Genomic DNA, 21,441 nt, shown 5'->3' on the forward strand with positions numbered 1-21,441 from the left:
ATACAGGACTAGTTTTAATCTCTGCCTGTCCCCTCTTAAAGCTAGCTCTAGCATGCAATGTTGTGTGTCTGTGCATTTATTACGAGACCAGGGGGTTACTGATTTTTGGTCTTCTTTGTAGTCCATCTGTCCCCACTCATGCAATATTGTTATATCATACAATATATCTGCACTATCATGCAATATTGTTGTTTTTGTATGTCTGTGCCTTTGTTATGCTGTAAGATAATTGATATTGAAAATTAGATCCCTAAGAAGTGGCACTGATTTACATCACGTCTGGTAATATCTATCTTCCCAATCTATCTTATCTGCCCTCTTGATGGCATCACTGTGATTTTTCGTTATGAATGGAAGAGCATAACAACAAGAGGGATTGTCTCCCATCAAGTCTTGGTGAGAGGAAGATATTCTAAGAGATAGGCAGCAAAATCTGTGCCAGGACTGTCACATTGAGAATCTTTGACTAGCATTTTTGCAGTGGAGCCTTAAAAACATCAGACTGATCCTGATTAGGGTTTTTTTTTTTGTCCATCTGTCCCCCCCCCCTTAACGCTTATGCTTATGCTGGGATACTGTAAGGTAATTAAAATGTAACGATGTCTTAAGATGTCTATAAACAAACAAAATACCTCCCGCACGAAGAAGGACTTAATGAAAGCGCATAACGACGGCAGGGATGTTCTCAGAGGCAATCTTAATCAGAGGGAGATTTTTTGAGACATAAGCAGCATCTTCGATGCCACAGTGATCACATAGAGGATCTTATACTAGCCTTTTTGCAGATAAAAAAACCAAAAAAACATTTGTACTCACGTGTCATCTACATAGCAAGGGTATGGCATTTGCTGAGCAAAAACGCCAAGTGGTTGTGTCTTGGACGTGTGTGTTTTTATGATGCCGTGGTCCATCATATCCTGCAGATAGGCAAAGCCTCCCCAGATGTAGCGCAGGTCATTAGCAGAGTTGTCTCGGGCCCCGGGAGACCATGATCTTATTAGTTAAAAAAATCCGACATGCTGTTGTTGTTATCGTCGGTGCCTTCTTAAACCAAGTTAAACCAAACACTAGCAGGTGTTGTTTTTTTACATACCGTTCTTTCAGTTTGTTGGTTCGCTCCAGCTCGTCGATGTCCATGCGGATCGTATACCTCACATGAGGAGGCGGCTGGTCGGAGTCGGGCTCCAGGTTCTGAAAGACTACGCCGGCCCAGAAAGTGTCATTTTTGAGGAGCTCCAAGGCTTCGCTCACCAGGTGGGATTCGCTCGGCACCGCCTCGAACTTGTTCAAGTCCAAGCACTGAAAAAGAAAAAAACAAAAAAAATGTTAATACAATGATTAATACAAAGCATTTTACAATTGTCATCTCTGTTGCTTAAATTAGCCTAAAATGGCAAAACTGTACAAAAAGCAACACTTTTATAAATGCAACCTTTATGATAAGATTTCAATTTGGATGACTGGCTTTCAATTTTGGAGTTTATCCATCAAATGGTGGTACTTTTTCCATTCAAATCTTATAGCTAAATTTCTCACCTTCTACTGCTTTTGTGTGTGTCGCTATTTATATTATTATTTTTGTTTTTGTCATTAAAAAAAAATCTGTGGGGTTATGTAAACATACAGTGCTGGCTTAAAGGGTAAAAAAAAACGACATAATTTGTATTTGATATGTAGAATTTAGGCTGGAGTAGATTTAAAAGATAGACTTGTTTAAAGTAAAAACATTAGTATACAATTTACTTACAGCAGTTTTTGGGAGGTGGCCTTGAGTGTCAGGTTTATTCAAATCTGACACTGTAGAAAAAATAACAATGACCCATCTCAGCAACTAATAATAGTAATAAGCAAATACTTACAATATATCTGAACTTAAATGGATTTCATAGATTTTTTTTTCTTCAATAAAAAAACAGCAGTGTCTGAATTAGTTAAAAAAAAATGTAACATACTAATATAAAGGTACTAATACTGTAAATAATATTTTGGCAGCAGTTTTTGGTATTCTGACATTTTTTTGTCTTCACAGACCAATTATGTTGTTGCTGTTGTCTATTGTTATTGCTTTTTGCTCTCTATTTTCTTTGTATCTGTCCCCTGTTAAATTAAAGTAGACTAAACACGACCAGCTGTTGTCGTTTCTTGCAAAATAATGTTTTGAAACTGTACATTTGCTTAGTTTGCATACATAAACCTACAAACAATATCTTGCAAATACCTACCTGTGATTTTGTGTGTGTGGACACACTTTTTATTATCATGCAGTGTAGAACAACTGTGCTGCAGATCAATAACATCAACTGGGAGCGTTAGCGAGGCCTCTAACAAAGTAATTATTACTGAAGCAACAAAACGATCTGTTCCACGAACACAAAAGGCAGTTCGATAAAACATTTTTCTTTTTCCAGCAAAGTAACATTAAGTTTTGACGCAGCCTCTTAAATGTGGATGCGAAAATAAAATAAACTTCATACATACGCCCAAGAAGTCGGAGAGAAACTGTAACATCTGGGTGGTGGTGTTGTAAAAGTTCCGCCAGTCGTACGGCGGCATGTCAGCGGGTCGACCCTCCGGGGGACCATTGTAGAGGAAGTTGGCGATAAGCGCTGACGTCAAGCCTGTGCCATTCAGACGCTGGTCGAGCACTGCTGCAAACATCGGATTGGCCAGCAGCTTCTGTAACGACATTGATTTGGACCATTAACAACAAGTCATCACAAAACCTGTGGTTGTGTACAGAACTCCCACTGAGGAATAGCGTGATTATTGAAAGCACTTGAACGGCAAAAAAGTCAGAATTAAGAGGATACTCAACTGCTGCAAAAGGGGAGGGTTCTGGATGACATCCGAGTAAAAAATGTCAACAGTTCCATTTCAAAAATAGGTCATGTTATTTTGAAAAGCATCCACCCCGTGATGTAACTCTTCTACTCCTCCCGCTGCATGCATAAAGGTGAAAATTTGTCAAAACATGCATCCCTGTTGTGCTGCTTGTGCTATTATTTTCCTGACTAATACACCACATGGTAGCACTGGTATTAAACTCCATTAGTCGGTTGACCTGAAATTTCTCACCCAGCTCAACAAACCACGGTAATTTTAGGGTGTTTTGGCAAATCATCACCAAATTTGGTACACACCTTTAGGGGACGGATGTGTGGAAAATGTTATCAAGATTGGTTAAGTTACAAAACATGGCTGTCATTGGCCACTTGTGTAATGACTATAAAACTTGGAGGATACAGTGTTCCCTCACTACATCGTGGTTCACCTTTTGCGGATTTGCTCTTTGGCTGATTTTTTAAGTGCAGTTTTGCATTTTTTGAACAGCGTATGAACATGCATGTGTACAGCATCATTGTAGTGTATTAGAGCGATATATCGGTGCTCTGTTGTATGTGTCTGTTATTGTATTTGCTACTGTTAGCAGTAGAGGGTGTTGTATACTCATGTTGAAGACGTGTGCAGCTCCACCTCAGTGCGGTTACGTGCGGTACGAGCATATTAGGAACCCACAGCAGACAATAGCCGGCTAAATATAGAGCCACAACAGTCGTTAATGGCTAAGGGAGAACCCGCAAATTGTGTTCTGCGTCCTGATTGGCTGTAGACCATTGTCAATCAATGTCCTTTGTGCTGTCGCTAGCAAACTAGCTAACTGCGTGAGCTTCTTGCCAACTGCCAATAAAATATAGAAGAAGAAGCAGCTAACAAGCTAAATGAATCTTTGGTTCAAGGAGTAGGACGAGGAGGAGGGCGACGGCAGGAGCAATATGTTTTAACAAGGACAGTCAGAGCAGTGAATACACGTGAGTCGCTTAATAATTTATTGTGTCTAACCTAGTAGCTTGATTATTACAATTCAAACAAGAAATTTGAACTGTGAAAGTGTTTAAAATGTGAGCAAATGTTAATGCCTGTCTGAGAAGAGTGTATAAAGTGTATTGTGAGGGGTTTTACAGCATTAAAACATATATAATAACTGTAAACAAATAAAGTTGGCTACTTTGCGGATTTCACTTATTGTGGGCTATTTTGGGAACCTATCCTCCGCGATAAACGAGGGAACACGGTACATGTATTACAAGTATGCTGGCATTTCTTCCAAAGTATTTTGGCGCCACAGATTATAGGGACTTTTTTGGGACTGCAGGTCTTTTTAACTCCTTTATTTGTTTTTTACAAAATGCCGTTGTCGTAACCATGGGCTCATCAAAGACAAAACATGTCTGTGACCTTGAACAACCGGCCGGCGATGACGAGCTACATGGTTTGAGGTAGCGAAAGAGAGGAGAGAAGAGAGAGGCTGGGGAGAAGAAAATGAAGACAAAGGAGGCTAGCGAGGCCCCATTTGTGTAAAGGTTAGCGCTAGGGTAATGAATACCCCGCCTGTTCAGAGCTTCTCCTCTCCAGCTGCCTATAAGCTCATTTGGAGTGACACTAGAGTAATGTCAGTGTCAAGGAAATACTGCAAGAGAGAGAGGGAGACGATAGAGGTGGAGGCAAAGTGTCCATGTCCTCTACTTCTATAGATAATCCTTTCTGCCAGGATGAAAATTATCCTCTACTTATCCCTAATTACTTCTTTGCCTTGCTTTCCATACCGAACAGACTCTCTTTTGCAGTGTGTGTACATCATCCATAAGTGATTCTTTATAATTGGACCAGGAAATGTCTTTGTTTTCATTCTCAAGACCAAGGGTCCCCAACCACCGGCTTGTGGGCGGGGCTGAAACTTTCATAAGCAATGATTAAAAAAAGGCACTTTTTTTTAATATAGTTTTATAAATAATTACATCCAATTTTATGTAAATACACATACATTTTGGAAATATGGGCTGTTTTTTTATTGGAAAAAATATACTGTTAGCAAGCCCATAGTTTTTGCATGTTTTTGTCCCCGCCATTTAGTCCCACAGTGTTCGCCGGTCCTTGAACACAACATACTTGTGTAATATCTTTCTCTGATGCTGCCACAAATAGTCCCGTTCTTTTACCTCTTCTGTTGGCAAATGCTGATGCTGTGTATGCTTGCATAAAGGCGAGCTTTGATGATGTTATGTCGGTGTTGAGCGCTTTTTGCGGTGTCAAGTTAATTCGTGCTAGCACTCTGCCTGTCACCCTCACATCAAACAACAACGGGATCATCCAAGCTCGTGCTAATGGAAAATCTGTGTTCATTTTGAGCTTTTAATTTGGTGTTGTTGTAAGCTACTCTTCTGAGACTCTTATTGTGTTCAGTGTAGTCAGAAAGGATGTAACGCGCAGCGTTTTTATTGTGAAGGCTGGAAGTGTGCTGTTGATCTTTGAGCTCTTGACGACTAATGTGTTATGGAAAACGAAGTTGGGTATCAATAAAGTACTTCTCGAGTCCATTGCTGTCCTCCTTCCTTCATATCATGCTTTCACAACATCAGTGGTCATCTTAGTAAGACCCTTGTTTACATTGTGCTTGTCTTTGTTTTATACACAATTACAATGAATACACGGCATTAAATTACATTACATGCTAGCTCCCAAATTGACTTCTGTCGGCCAGACAGAGGTTTGTTGGAATGCAAACCGGTCCGTACACTCAAAAAGGGTAGGGACCACTGCTCAAGACTGTCTGTCTGCTAAAAGTAGACACACTCATGGTACGATTGTAGGACAAGATGTTGTAAAAGTATGAAAAATAGAAGAAAACACAAAGGGACAACATTCTGTTCAAAAGTTATTTGGCACAGCACAATACGGAGCCTCCCCAGGACCAAAAACGTCCAAGTTTTGGCATTACCCAGTGTTGCAGAAGGCAGGAAATGGCAGTAAAATCAGAAAATTCCCATCTAAAATTGTTTAAATGCTCCGTGAAATATCCACAATGCAGGTTCAGGTACTTCCCATCACCAGGAATGATCCAAGGATCCCCAGAAAGCCTATCAAAACTTGGTCAAAACCTTATAAATCTGAGTTCTGATACAGTGGAACCTCGGTTAACGTCCTCCCTAGTTAACATTTTGGTTTTGGTTAACGTCATAAATTTATGTCACAGTTTTGCCTCTTTCTGCGTGCACTCTCTGGTTAGTGTAAAATATGGCACGCGTCTTGTTGTGTTAGTAACTGTATTCTTAATTTTTTTCCTCCTTTTTCATCGTTCCTTGTTAGCATCCTATTAGCTAGCGAACAAAACGACATCCACAACTGGAAGTTACTTTGACAGGGACCCCAAGCCACTTCTTCACATACAAAGTTATGGTTCGCTCCATCTTCTCTACAGTTGTTAGTTGTAAATTGTTCAGGTAGAACTTTGTTTTATATCTTTACAAAATTCAGTTCGAAAGTTATTTTAGTTTGCAACAATCCATGGATCCCTAGAAAGCCCCAAATGTCAGTCAAGGTACTTCCTGAGGTTGTTGCTGATGTTTAAAAAGTGGCAGTAAATCTTGGTTTCATATATTTTAGACTATCCGTTTGAGGGTTTTTTCCCCAATTGGAATGATCCGTGGATCCCAAAAAAGTCTCAAATTTCCTTCAACGTACGTTGTACATGAAGTAGAGGATCATGGTACAGGTAATTCTCAACGTTGTTGAAGGTGGGTGATATCGTAAAGCTCAACCCTGAAAACACGGTTTTATAGATTTACGACCGTTCAAAACTTATTTTAATTGGAACAATCTGCAGACCCTCCGAAATCCTGGTTCTGGTATTTCCTAACATCATTGATATGGTAAACTTACCCGAATTATGTTGACTTGTGGGCTGTTCTGGAAGAAATCCCAAACACGCGGCCCCAGCTTGTTCCATGCGTCGGCCATTTCTTTTAGTATAGCCAAGGCGTTGAAGGTGCTGTTAGCCTAAAACAACAACAACAAAAATACAGAAACATGATGAGGTTTTTGGAGGATATTCGGCAATGCCAAGAATGCCAAGATTTCATCAACGAGCAGACTGAAAGCAGCAATACATTGCTTTTATATTAGTGTGTAGCACCTCGTTTTAGCTGCTTTTGTCAATGGAAAAGCATCAATACCAGTTTATCTGTGCAAACAATTCAAACAAGAGAATACAGCGCTAATCCCCTGGAGTAGGCCATTTCATAAATGGCGGACTTGTAAACAACCCTAGAGAGGAAAGTGGTAATTGTGCATGTGCTGTGACACATCCTTGTTTGTTTTGCTGATGCGAGATGATGCTAATATCTTGCTGCATTTGCTGAAAGCCTGCCTGCTTATTAACCGTGGTGTTGTTATTCCAGTCTTCCACATGAGGTAATAAAGCTTTTGTTGCCGTCCATCTAAACCAGCGGTCTCCAACGTTTTTTATATTGTGAGAGCTACTTTTACAAAATGAAAATGGCCAAGAGCTACTCATGTTTGTAACATTTACTCTCATAGCTTATTAAACCCAAACAAGACTTCTTTTACTAGAACATTAAGAAAATGCTGGTATCCACAACTCACATTTCTTTCTAGTTTTCTCACATTATTAACTGAAAACTTGAATGAAAAGCAGGCTTGAGGGCACCTCAAGGGGTCATGGGGGGGGCGACCTGATGCCTGTGGGCACCACATTGGTGACCCCTGATCTAAACAGATTTTTACCTCTTTCATGATGAGGCGAGCAGCAGGGGTGTCCGGTGTGAAAAGGACTTTGCCTTGGAAAAACAGCTTGAAGGTCTTCCAAAGGTAGCGCAGGCCAGGGGTTCCCTTCAGTGTGTCCACCAGGCTTTGACAAAAAGAACCTACACAAGCCAAAGAATACTTGAAGAAACTTACTAATTATAAGGAGGATGGGGGATATTCAATTTTTGCTTAAAAACCTGGCAGAAATAATAATTATAATAATAATAATAATAATAATAAATGTGTATAGTAAAAATATAGTAAATATAGTAAAAAATACATATAACATTGTCATACATGTTTTTAATCATTATTGTAATATAATTATGCCATATACAATATGTTGTATATTACTATTAATATCATATACCTCATATATAGATACTGTAACATTCATTTTTTGGCGTCACACTGTTTTTTTTATATCATGTCCTATATTACTGGCATTTTTGCTTTACTTTGATACCACCTACTCCTTCCCTCTCTGTTTGTTCTCTGTGTTTGTTCTGTTGAGCGATTCCTGAGCTGGGTCGAGTTACCAAACGCAGCTGGCCAGTCAAGTCGCCTTTAGTGACTCATTATTTTTGTTCCTGTTTGTCACCATTTTTATTTGGTATCTATGTGGTGCCGTTTTGTATTCTGCACTGTAGATTTTTGTTGTACTTTGTTCTTTTTGCTTTCTATGTACTGCCTTGGATTGTAATAAAGACCATTTTGTTATATTCACCTAACTGTCTGTATCTTGGGATCCAACGACAATTTGGCTAAGCCCAATACTGACAGAATAAGAATGAATCCGGCAGATCACGAGATATTTTTGTTGGCCCACAGTCAAAGCCTTGATCGACATGAAGAAACGCTGGAGGATGTTATGGATTTAGTAAGTGATCTTCGCACCCAGAGCACCAGCCAACCACCAGCTGCAGCCACGGAGTCATCCCACACCTCATCTCCAGTCATGTCCACCAAATTCACCTCAGGGAGTTCATTTGGATCTGCTCATCTTACCTTCAAGTATCCAAGGACCGACTCCCAAGGCTGCCAGTGAAGTTGAGCCTATACATCTGGGAGATCCATCCATCTATCAGCTATGGGGACTAGTCAGCAGGGTGTCTTCACTTGTTGTCCAGTTTGCTCAGCCGGGCGCCGACTGTAATCATCCTTTGATGCACACCAGAACCCATACCTCCAAGCAACAGTTGGTCTGACGTCCACTAAAATTGTCTGTTTAGTCTACGGGCACCACTATGTCACGATGGACTATGAACGGAATGCTCCGAATCCTTAATTTTTCTGTTCACCTTCACTGTCAAAGATCCTTCAAAGATTGTTGGCTAATCCATTATTCATTTAAGCACAGAAGTGTACCTTCTATTCCTCTTAGGTTGCTATTTCTGGGGTTTATTGTGGAGAAGGGTCAATTTAGACCTGACCCCGCTAAAATCCTTGCAGTGGTTGGCCTACTCCTACATCAAGGAAGCTTTTGTAGAGGTTTCTGGGTTTTGCCAACCTCTCCTGGTTTTATACAGGACTTGAGTAAGGACGATGAGCATCTGAATAAGCTTACATCTTCTAAGGTTTCCTTTGTCTGGACGCTAGGTCTTTCTTTTACGCCTGCTCCCGTGCTTGTCCATCCTAACCCCTCTCTGCCTTTCTTTGTTGAGGTGGACACTGGGGTCCAGGTTCTGACCATAGGCATCCCTTTGCGTTTTTCTCAAAGGGTCTTTCCCCTGTGGAATGTATGATCACATTGTCAACCGGGAGCTCCATGGAGCTCAGTGGTTCGAAAGGTCTGCTCATCCTTTTGTCATCTATACAGACCACAGATACAGCTACTACCTCCACTCCGCTCAACGCCCCACTGCTCACCAGGCTTGTTAGGCCCTCTTGCTCTCTGGATTCGACTTCACACTCACCTATCACCTCTTTTGTCAGGGTACCGTCTCCAAATCAACAGCTAAATGGAACGAGTAAATCAGGATCTGGAGGCAGCCTTAGGTGCATTTGTCAACAACCACCCAACTTCATGGTCCCGATATCTCCCTTGGGTGGGATACGCCCATAATACCCTGGCTTCCAACTTCCCTTATTTCCCTCCCCGTAGTCTGGATTCTCTGTGTCTTTGGTGGCCACTTTCCTTCGCTGGGCCCAACTACACGACCCCCGGGCTGCACTGTCACACATCGCGAAGTGCAATCAGAGACTGGTTAGCCTGATCAGAAGGTCTAATGGTCATCCAGGGACCTCTTGGTGGCTGTAAGATCCAAGAACCTGTCATGCTTCTCGGTGACATCGGTCAGTTGCTCTGTGAGGTTTTCATACTGTATGTTGTCGTATATTAGTGTCATTTTTGGTACCGCCTACTGCTTATCTTTCGGTTTGTTCTCTCAAAGACTGATGATTCCTTAGCTGGGTGGAGTCACCAGTGCCCGCAGGTGGTCTGTGTGGTGGCCAAACTTAATCGCGACAGTTGTGACAGGAAGGCGCAGGCTCAGTTCCTCATGTGGACTCCTGCACGCCATGCATTCTTAGATTAATTTTTCATGGACGTCTTCCATCTTGCCTTTGATGTCTCCTCAGTAAGCTATCTTTTGTCCTCATATCCTGTTGCATTACTGCCAGTCTGGTAGCTCGCCTGGTCTGTTTGCCTTCGGTGACTCATTTTCTTCATTTGTACACAGTGTCTTTTTGTTTTCTGCACTGTAGATTTTCGTTGTACTTTGTTTCTTTTACTTTGTGCGTACTGCCTTGGATTGTAATAAAGAGTATCACAATTGGAATAAAGACTTGATTGTAATAAAGAATTTTACAACCCAAGGCGATAACTAAGTGTCAGCATCTTGGGATTCAACCGCAATTTATCCAGAAAAGCCCAATCCTGACATGTTTTAAAATACATTTATACAAATGGTGTCCTTCAATTTTTAAAACAAATGAAAGTCATTTTTTTCATTTTTTATAAAACAAAATAAATGATATTACTGAACATGCATTGTAAAGTCATAATTGTAATGCTACAAATTATTTGTATTTTCTGGTTGTTCATTTATATCTATATGTTTATAAATAAATAGGAAAAAAAATAATATATAGGCTTTACTGTATTTTATGTACTGTAATAATAATAAAAGCAACACCCTGGAAAGAGTTATTTTTTTGTTCTGAACATACTTGCAACACTTTTTACGCCATATTTCTGACTGATCATCTCCTCTAGCTGACATTAAAGCTCATAAGCGTCTTGTCCAGTTGTTAACTTAGCTACTATGATTGCACATCTGTTGTTGAAGAAGACAACATCTGGCCAGCATCTAAATAAAGGACGGCAGCCATTAGCTGTTCTCTCGTGGCCCTCCCAGGAGCATATGGTAAAGATGGTGACGGGTAAGGAGGGCCACCATTTAATTGCGATGAAAGCGGCTGCTTACATGTGACCTGAGAATTGGCTGGTACCTTTGGCTTGTCATTGGGGTTGTATCCGCTACAGGTACTGCATTAGTACCCTTAAGTGTGACTTTTACTGCTACTTTTTTCTCTGTTCTTCCATTCTTCTTCTTTTTTTTAAACTTTTTTACTTGCTTACTCTGTATGAACTCCCTCACATCACAATATGTCATAACAAATAGGTCAAACAAATATATATAAACACATATTTTTGTATACATTGATACTTTAAAAAACAAATACTGTCATCTGTTTTTATTTTTTTTATAAAAACCTGTCTCAGACAATTTATTGAGCGTCTGTATGAACTCATCTCCTATATCAACCTCAAATCACATCACGTACTGCATACTGTATGTGAAACGGTCATTAAAACAGCTATTATTTATTTATTTTATTTACGAGCCTATTTATGAAACCATATATAAGACTATTTTTATGTACATTTGCCCTAAAACATCGAAATAAATCATGTATTGTATATATATACTGTATATATACATGTAGGTGGAAAAGTGTTTGTCCCTTTCCTGATGTCTTATATATTTGCATGTTTGTCACACTTTAATGTTGCAGATCATCAAACAAATTGAAATATTAGTCAGTGACAACACAACTGAACACAAAATGCAGTTTTTAAAAGGGAACTTTTTATTATTAAGGGAGAAAAAATCCAAACCTACATGGCCCTGTGTGAAAAAGTGAAAGTGAAAAAGCCCTCTAAACCTATCAATTGGTTGGGCCACCCTTAGCAGCAACAACTGCAATCCAGCAGTTGTTAACTGCAATGAGCAGTAACTTGCAATAACTTGCAATGAGTCTCTTAGAGCGCACTATGGACGGATTTTGGCCCAATCATCTTTGCAGAATTCTTGCCACATTGGAGGGTTTTCCAGCATGAAGCGCCTTTTTAAAAGGTCAATAGGATTCAGATCAGGACTTGGACTAGGCCATTCCAAAGTCTTCATTTTGTTTTCCTTCAGTCATTCAGAGGTGGACTTGTTGGTGTGTTTTGGATCATTGTCCTGCTGCAGAACCTAAGTTGGTTTCAGCTTGAGGTCACAAACAGACCAGATATTTTCCTTCAGGATTTTTTTGGTAGACAGCAGAATTCATGGTTCCATTTATCACAGAAAGTCTTCCGGGTCCTGAAGCAGCAAAACAGCCCCACACCATCACACTACCACCACCATATTTTACTGTTGGTATGATGTTCTTTTTCTGAAATGCAGCGTTTCTTTTACACCAGATGTAATGGGACTCACACTGTCCAAAAAGTTAAACTTTTGTCTCGTCAGAGTATTTTACCAAAGGTCTTGGGCACCATCAAGATGTTTTCTGGCAAAAATTGGGACGAGCCTTGATGTTTTGGTGATGATCTTTTTGTTCAGCAGTGTTTTTTGTCTCGGAACTGTCATGCATGTCGTTTTTTCCCCAGTGTCTTTCTTATGGTGGAGTCATGAACACTTCAGGCAAGTGAGGCCTGCAGTTCTTTGGATGTTGTTGTGGGGTATTTTGTGACCTCTTGGATAAGTGGTCGCTGCGCTGTTGGGGTAATTTTGGTTGGCTGACCACTCCTGGGAATGTTCACCAATGTTTCATGTTTTCCCCATTTGTGGATAATGGCTCTCACTGTGGTTTGCTGGAGTCCCAAAGGTTTAGAAATGGCTTTTCCCCACTTAATTAATCCCAGCTAAATTATGTTTTAACAGGGGGGCAATCAGTTTTTCAGACATGGCTATGTCGGTTTTGACTTTTTTTCCCCTTTTAATAATAAAAAGTTTAATTTTAAAACTGCATTTTGTGTTCAGTTGCGTTGTCATTGACCAATATTTAAAGGAATTTGATGATCTGAAACATTTAAGTTTGACAAAAAAATAAGAAATCCGGAAGGGGGCAACCACTTTTTCCACACCATTGTATATATTTTAGAATATGTTGTTTTTATGTGTTTGTATGATCTCCCTCCCATCACATAATGTACAAATATCATAGAGATACTATACATTCATCATAAATTGAAAAAACAAAGTGTGTCAAAGGCCATCTGTTTTTTATGACTTTTAAAAAGCTGTTTGCAACTATAATGCATTGTCTGTATGAACTCCCTTACATCACAAAAAACAGCCACGTTTAAAAAACATTTTTTTATTATTTGTATTTAAAAACTGCATCATAAAGTGAATTTATGACTTTTTTTTACCTTATATTTTTTTAGCAGTATCTGTTTGAACTTCCTCACATCACATGATATGAAGAAGTCATTAAAATAGCCAAATATATGAACACAAACTACTACTTTTTTACACTTATTTGAAACATAGTAACTACAAACTGATTCCCCGTCATTGGAATAAAAACATTTAGATGCTAATTGGGAAGGGAACATCACAACAAAACTTGAGCATTAAAGTTGTATAAAGCCTTTGCTTTTAATGCCCAACAAAAGCACTCGTAATTGTCCATTATCGCATTCATTTAGTGTACCAAATGACTAGGACGGCAAAGCTAAAACAGCCATTAGTGCGCGAACATGTTTGCGCTAATTTGTCATTGCGTTTATTTTTTTTTGTATTCAGCAGTGCTACTTATGTATTTCCAAGAATCTTATGAAAATCTAATTGTTTGCTCTTAAGGCCTAAATTCAGTACTATACGTAGCTGTGCTATCTATTTTTGGTCATGTTTAGCTTCAATTTTGCATTAGGCTGTCATAACCCTGAACAACTGCAAGTCAGAGAGCGAGCTTTGGAATGTTGTGGAAAAAACGCATAGAACGTCTTTGAAAAGACCTGCCTCAATCATCTGTTGAAGCGTCATTACGTATTTCACAGATGCCTCACAGCCTCGGGCACTGTCCATCCAGCCCCAGGCCACATTGCCGCACATAACATCGCTCGACAATAAGCAGCCATTCTGTTTATCTCGGTCTTTTCTGTTGGTTAAATGCAAATGCTTGTTTGCAAAAGATCCAACAAAAAAGTGGAATGGTTGTTATAGTAAACGTTCATAAGGATACAAGGCATTATCGCAAGTACGTATCCACCCAAATACAATAAAAAGGCACTGCGGATTATTGTGATTTTTTTTTTTTTGCTTGAACTATTACACTGTACACTTTACATGGTATCAAAGTGTCATTGCCTCGTTTCTTCGGTGTTGTCCCATGAAGAGACATAATATAATATTTTCAGAAATGAGAGGGGTGTACTCACTTTTGTGAGTTACAGTAAATCTAAAGTTCGGGGACACGTTCTCATTCAGCATAATGCAACAACAGTGACGTCCAGTCCGCTGCAGGCAGGTGAGGCACAACCTCAAATAAAAAAAATAACAATGATAACATAAACATTAATATTTTTGAATTGAACTGTGTTGTAAATGTATTTTCTTTGAGTCGAATCATTTTTAACATAAAGTAAAAGTCACTAAATTTGCACATTTCCTGGTAAAGTGAGTCTGCTGCGTGCGTGGCTGCCGACCGTCTCACTGCACACTTCACACTGAGTTGGATCGTGGCGCCTACCAGTTTGTGTTTGTCAGTTCCTGTTTGTGAGCATGTTGCCAATATTATGTTGCAGAAATATTTATTACACACCATGATATTCTACAGCCCGTTTAATGTCTTCAATATACTGACAGTGTGACATCATTATTCTTGCTAATCGGACAATAAAATACAAGAAATAAAAGACGCATTTGCAGTTCCGCTGCATCCTGAAAGGGTCATGCGCGCATGAGCTGGAATGTGCAGCATTTTCGTTTGGCAACAGTAGCCCTCGCTAGCAGTAAATATATTTTTACATATAATACAAGATATTTTTATGCTCTGCTGAAGGAATGAATTAATTTGACTGCTAGGATGGAGAAGATGTTTTCCAGCAGCAAACACATCTTCAGAGATAAACGCCCTCATATTTAAACACTCACTGTTAAGACCTCAAAAGTACACATCCTTACAAGTAATCTGTGTCACAAGTACACATGATACAGTCAAAACTTTGGACACTTTCTCATTCAACATAATGCAACAGTGTCTCCAAACTTTTGACTAGTACTGTATATTATGAACCTATCGAGCTAAGTCGGCTCTTCAAAGATAAACGTCCACACTTCTCCACAATTTCATTTGTTAAGTCCTCACAAGTACACATCCCATCTGAGTAAACACCCGTACAAGTACACGTCCATACAGAAACCTTTGACTGGTAGTGCATATTACAAAGATATTGAGCAAAATAACAAAGGAAGTAGCACCTACTAGAAGTGTTGTGCTCACTGGAGACAGACTGGTTGCTAAGCACTTGTCTTGTCTCTGGGGTAGCGAGGGTCACGTTGGTGGAATTGGTGTCAAGCTGCCATCCACACAGAAGCATATTGATGCTGCCAATCATGTCCCCTTGGAATTCCAACGAAGAAGACAGTTGGACAATCCCTGAGTTCTGCAAGCGATTCACCTGGTTTAAGAAAAATAAACACACATATAGTGTTATCATCATAAATAAAAGATAATATGAAGAAATGAGCGGAATGCTAACCTCCTTCAGCACTGGTAGCGCATCTGTTGTGGTTTTTGCAAGCAGTGCTGGCACATCCGCTGCATCCAAAAATAGCTGATGGAATATATTGAGTAGAAAAAGTCAATCATGAATTTAAAACACCTTTACAAATAAATAAAAACTGAAATCGTAATTTTTCTTGACTCTTTTTGTGACTAAAACATTTTCTTTTTAAAAAATGCCTTTATGGACTCCTTAACACAGGGGCGTCAAACTCGTTTTCACCGTGGGCCACATCGCATTTATGGTTAGAGGGCCACTTTTTATAAAATTCCATTTTACAAAATTGTTAATTAATTATTACATACTTTTTTCATTAATTCGTAATAAAAAAAATTGTCATTTTAAATTGGATTTGACAACCAAAAAATATAAGGTTTTCTGTCAATATAGACAACAAATACATTTAGCAAGAAAGATTATCTTTCTGATTTAAAAAAAAAAAGTTGTTTGTTAATATTATTCATTTTGTTTTTACTTTATTATTTATTGTAAATGTAACAGTAAATGTTTATTAAATTATTGTAAAAATATGTTTTAAATATTACATTTTATATTATTGTAAAAATATTTTCTATATATTACAATTTTGACTTATTTAAATATATTTATATTAAGTAAAAACAAAAATACTATAAAAGTAAAATAATGACAAATAAAGCTTAAAAAAGTAGACAAAATTAATATTAATAACAGAATTACAATGTATATACAAATATTTTTAAAAATAATATTAAAATAAGTGTCCTTTTGACATGCATTATTTCAAGGCTTTCGCGGGCCACATAAAATGATATGGTGGGCCAAATCTGGCCGCCGGGCCTTGATTTTGACACCTGTGCCTTAACAGATGTTTTTAAAACGGTCTACAAAGAAAACACGTTATTTACTTTTATGCTCTTCTTTTTTTTTTTTAAGTTATAACACACTTTTACAAAAGTGCTTGTTTGAACGTCACTTCAAAACACATACAGTGGTGTGAAAAGTGTTTGCCCCCTTCCTGATTTCTTCTTTTGCATGTTTGTCACACTTAAATGTTTGAGAACATCAAGCAAATTTAAATATTAGTCAGTGACAACACAACTGAACACAAAATGCATTTTTTAAATGAAACCTTTTATTATTAATGGAGAAAAAGTGATTTCCCTGTGTGAAAAAGTGATTGCCCCGTTAAAACATAACTTAACTGGGATCAATTGAGATCTATCAGTCTGGAAAAGGTTATAAAGTCATTTCTAAAGCTTTGCGACTCCACAAATGGCAGTGAAACTTCCCAGGAGTGGCCGGCCAACCAAAATTACCCAAAAGCGCAACGACGACTCATCCAAAAGGTCACAAAAGACTCCACAACAACATCCAAAGACCTGGGCAAAAATGGCCTGCATGGCAGAGTTCCAACACCAAAACCACTGCCGAACAAAAAGAAACATTAAGGCTCGTCTCAGAAAATACTCTGTGGTCTGATTAGACAAAAGTTGAACTTTTTGGAAGGTGTGTGTACCATTGCATCTGCCGTAAAAATAACACCGCATTTCAGAAAAAGAACATCATACCGACAGTAAAATATGAGCCATGAATTCTGCTGTCTATCAAAAAAATCTTGACGGAGAATGTCCGGCCATCTGTTTGTGACCTCACAAACTCTGCACAGGACAATGATCCAAAACACACCAGCAAGTCCACCTCTGAATGGGAGAACAAAAACAAAATGAAGATTTTGGAGTAGCCTAGTCAAAGTCCTGACCTGAATCCTAATGGGATGCTGTGGCATGACCTTAAAAAGGCATTTCATACTGGAAAACCCCCCTATGTGGCTGAATTACAACCATTCTGCAAAGATGAGTGGGCCAAAATTCCTCCACAGCGCTGTAAGAAACTCACTGCAAGTTATCATCAACACTTGATTGCAGTTGTTGCCACTAAGGGTGGCCCAACCAGTTCTTAGGATTAGGGGGCAATCACTTTTTCACACAGGACCATTGTAGCTTTGGATTTTTTTTCACTCTTAATAATAAAAAGTTTCATTTAAGAACTGCATTTGGTGTTCAGTTGTGTAATTATTTTGATGATGTGAAACATTTAAGTGTGAAAAACATGCAAAAAGAATAAGAAATCAGGAAGGGGGCAAACACCTTTTCACACCACTGTGTATGCAGCATAACTGTTGACTGGTCATTATTTTTGTTATAGCAGGAGATACAAAACTCCTTTTCATGTTGACCTCCGAGTGTCCCATTGAAGTTATTAAAATACATGCTGTGGCCTGGAAATATTTATAAGAAGTGATGTCCTGTTTTTAAATCCTGCTGGGATTTTATGCAACGCACCCTGTATTTTTTATTTTTTTTGTTTGTTCTTGTGGAGTTTATCTTTGAGGGGAAAATATGTGGCACAGCAAATCCAATAAATAAGTGATAAGGCGGGAAAGTTTGTAGGGAAGATTATTTGAACAATCAAAAAGAAAGCAACAGGACAAGATATGGTGAAGCCATCAGCAAATGACTGCAGGAGGAACATCAAGACTTAAAGGCTGACAATGATAACAACAACAACAATAACATGAACGAAAGGACAAGGCGAGAAATTCAAGAGTTTATCACTGAGCTACTGAATGGCAGACGATGATTTAGACGTTGCTTCCACGGAAACAGGTTGTCTTTTTTTTGTTTGCTGTGCCATCTACAAAATAACCACTTGTGTTATTATATTTGTCTTGACTGTTTTTTGTGTATTTCTGATACTCATGGTGGTGGTTAACATTAACAACTGGTGGGAGGAGTCATCAAATTCATTCTATGATCCCTGCGCATAAATGAGCATGCAGTGGGCTTTGACTTTGTAGATTATTTTGAGTTGTTGTGTTTATTTCTTTTACGTAAGGTGGCGTTCAGCATTAATAACTGGCAGGAGGAGCGATAGCATTAATTATATGACACACACAAAGGACGTTCATATGCTAGTGCGGTACCAAGCATACTGTGGGCTTTAAATGTGCAGATTATTTTGAGTCTTTCTATTCATTTCTATCTCATAAGATTGTGTTTAGGCTGAATAAGTGGCGGGAGGAGCAGGCGCATTAATGACTGTATATGACATGTCTACGTTATGTGGGCATGATCAAGCACACTGTAGTAAAACCACTACATTGGCTTCCCATGCGTTTCAGGATCGATTTGAGGTTCTTATTATGGATCTTGGGCCTTCTTATCTTTCAAATTTGCTTACTGTATATGAACACTCGCGGACCCTGAGATCTTCCGGTACCGGTCTCCTCATTATCCCAAAAGTCAGGACACACACACACGGGGAGGCGCCTTTTCAGTATGACGGCCCCCATTTGTGGAACACTCTGCCGGAGGTCCTCAGGGCTGCGGAGAATCTTCAGGTTTCTAGGACCAGGCTCAAGACCCCAGATAGCAAGGTAACATTGAAACAATGTTGGTTGTTATTGATTTTCCATCAGAATGGCTGACATAGAAATATCCATGCATAGCAGATGCTGAATCAACGTAGCCAAACTGATGAAACTTGACATGTTGACGGCAGTGACACTGAAACAATGTTGTTCCATAGATGAGAGGAAAGATGATTGATACGTCATGGAGTTGCGTGGGAGATCATCTTGTGGTAGACCTGCACACCTGCACCCCATAATCAGGGTGGGAAATATAGTAGCTGGAATTCCTGTTACACACTAATGCTGGCGGTAATATACGGTGTCAACTGCCATTTCAGGAAGAAGAAGAAGGGGAAAAAAGAAGGGAAGATGGGCTAATGGATGTGTATGGCTTTGTACATCTCCACCCATGTAGAACATTAATACGGTACATGTTTTTTTTTTTAAAGATAGACAGAACAATATGGATACAACTGGACTTAATAAAAGTGGTTTGCTGATTATAAAATAATTTGGAATAGCCTTATTCTGATTGGCCAGGTTGCCTGACGCCACGGTGTGTGAAAACACTACTGAATTATGCGGGTTTGTGTTGACACAATTTGTTATTCCCTTTTAAATGTCTTTTCACCACTTTCTAAGAAATGATCTGAAATGGTGTCATTTTTTAAACGGCGCTTCATCTGCTGCACTTAATGTGTGATGTCGTGTTGGGCTGGGCAAGCTGGGCCAAACATTCAGTCAAGAAAGTCTGGCACACAACAGGTGAGCTTTTGAATCGATGCACTATGTAGAATGCATTTAGCAAGTTTTCTCTGCTAGTGGCTCAAAAACATTTTCTCTTTAAATAGACTTCTACACTAAAGCAGGTCAGAAACGTCTGCAGCGGATGGACTCCTCAAGTACTGAGATAGAGGATGACACGACCATCCCTACATCCTGGCAGCGTAGATGCCCACGGAGGTTCCATTCAGACTAGTGATGGTAAGACCTCTACCTCGACCTCTACATTATTTACACTATTCAACATTCGTTTCTAATCAGTACACATTGTATGCTCTTTCTTTCCAGATGAATCCTGAAAGAAAAAAATCAAGAAAGCTGTCCAGGACTGTGGGTATGCCTGGAAGCCCCGTGGCTAAGCTATACAGCTCTGCACGTGTTTAAGAACATTAGCAATCAAGTCATATATCCTAGCTTGGAGCTAACATTCATGACGGATAGCTTTGGTGCATGTCATGTGGCTGATCCGACGTGTTTGTGTGCCTTTTGCAGGTCAGCAATTTTTTTTAACTGCCTAATGTAAATGCATAGACTCATCCTTTGCAAATACCATGTGTAAGAAGCCCACCATAAATGAACTGAACATTATATCCACTTTTCAGATGAATCAATACCAGTCAGGCACGCCGCGAGTCACCCTGATACGCAGTTACCCAGTTTAAGGTACAGTGGCGTTCAATTTCCAGTTTAATACAACTTCCGCAATGACTCATGATGGAGAGGAAGGTGTCTCGGCTGTGGCCAAGACTGAGAGAAGTACTTTACACCTGTAAAGGTTGTTCAAAGTATTTGATGTTTTTACTTTGTGTGGTTTTGTTTCAGATATGGTAGATTTATTGTAAGAGAAAGAGACATAATGTAAAATTTAAAAAAAATTATGTTTTGAATTAATTTGTATGTGATTGTGGGATTTCAAACATGTAAGTCGTACCTGTGACATGACCCACAAGTTGAGTATTTTTTACGTTTTAACTTTATATTTGTGGGTTAACTTATTTTTGCACTTACGCTGCAAAAACTATCTAAGCAAGACAAAATACCTGATATCGACGTCAAAATACATACTCCTTTTTCAAAAACAAAACTGTATGAAACTAAAATAAAGTCAAACTATGACAATAAAATAAAAAATACAATCAACTGTTTGAAAATAATCATACTTACATCAAAAAAAGAACTCACCCGTCCAAACACTTTTCTGGGGTCCAGGTTCTGCAGGAACTCCTGCTGGGTGTCTCCAAGCTCTTGAGGGCTCAGCGAACAGCTGACGTTCTTAAAGGCGTCCTTTTCATCTGGGCTGCTGAACTGGATGTACTGGTCTATGTCTTCACCTTCACAGAGGATGTCCACCAGCTGTCCTTGTGTCAGGACGCCTGTCATCTAACGGATGGATGGATGGATAGATAGAAATTCACAATTCTCAAAAAACAAAAAACAAATCCACTCCACAAATGGGCTAAGGTATCCTCACATCACATTGGTGGACTTGTAGAAACGAGACTCTTGTCTATTAGCGCCACCATTTTAATTTACTGCCGTGCCTCACAATGTTAATAATAAAAACTAATGTGAATTTCTCTTCGATAAAATACAACCCCGGGCACTTCTTTACCTTCAAAAATCCCCAAATTTAACTCCCTTAAAGAGGTTTTAATCA

The 21,441-nt window shown here is 39.1% G+C and overlaps 1 protein-coding gene across 13 annotated transcripts in view; it reads right to left on the minus strand.

The window, feature by feature from the left end:
* LOC129195007 (phospholipid-transporting ATPase ABCA1-like) overlaps positions 1–21,441 on the minus strand; it is a 106,106-nt gene that overhangs the window by 66,929 nt on the left and 17,736 nt on the right. For 11 of the 13 annotated variants that reach the window (XM_054800688.1, XM_054800693.1, XM_054800682.1 and 8 more), the window contains 8 exons: positions 20,967–21,164; positions 15,584–15,658; positions 15,307–15,502; positions 7,582–7,721; positions 6,718–6,834; positions 2,479–2,676; positions 1,094–1,299; positions 817–993 (listed from right to left, as the gene is read on the minus strand). In XM_054800688.1, coding sequence (XP_054656663.1) covers positions 817–993; positions 1,094–1,299; positions 2,479–2,676; positions 6,718–6,834; positions 7,582–7,721; positions 15,307–15,502; positions 15,584–15,658; positions 20,967–21,164 — 1,307 coding nt within the window. The remainder of the gene's footprint in view (positions 1–816; positions 994–1,093; positions 1,300–2,478; positions 2,677–6,717; positions 6,835–7,581; positions 7,722–15,306; positions 15,503–15,583; positions 15,659–20,966; positions 21,165–21,441) is intronic. The other 2 variants (XM_054800689.1, XM_054800690.1) reach the window with 1 other exon arrangement.

The sequence above is a fragment of the Dunckerocampus dactyliophorus genome, chromosome 15 (assembly GCF_027744805.1).
Source record: "Dunckerocampus dactyliophorus isolate RoL2022-P2 chromosome 15, RoL_Ddac_1.1, whole genome shotgun sequence".
Lineage (NCBI taxonomy): Eukaryota > Metazoa > Chordata > Actinopteri > Syngnathiformes > Syngnathidae > Dunckerocampus > Dunckerocampus dactyliophorus.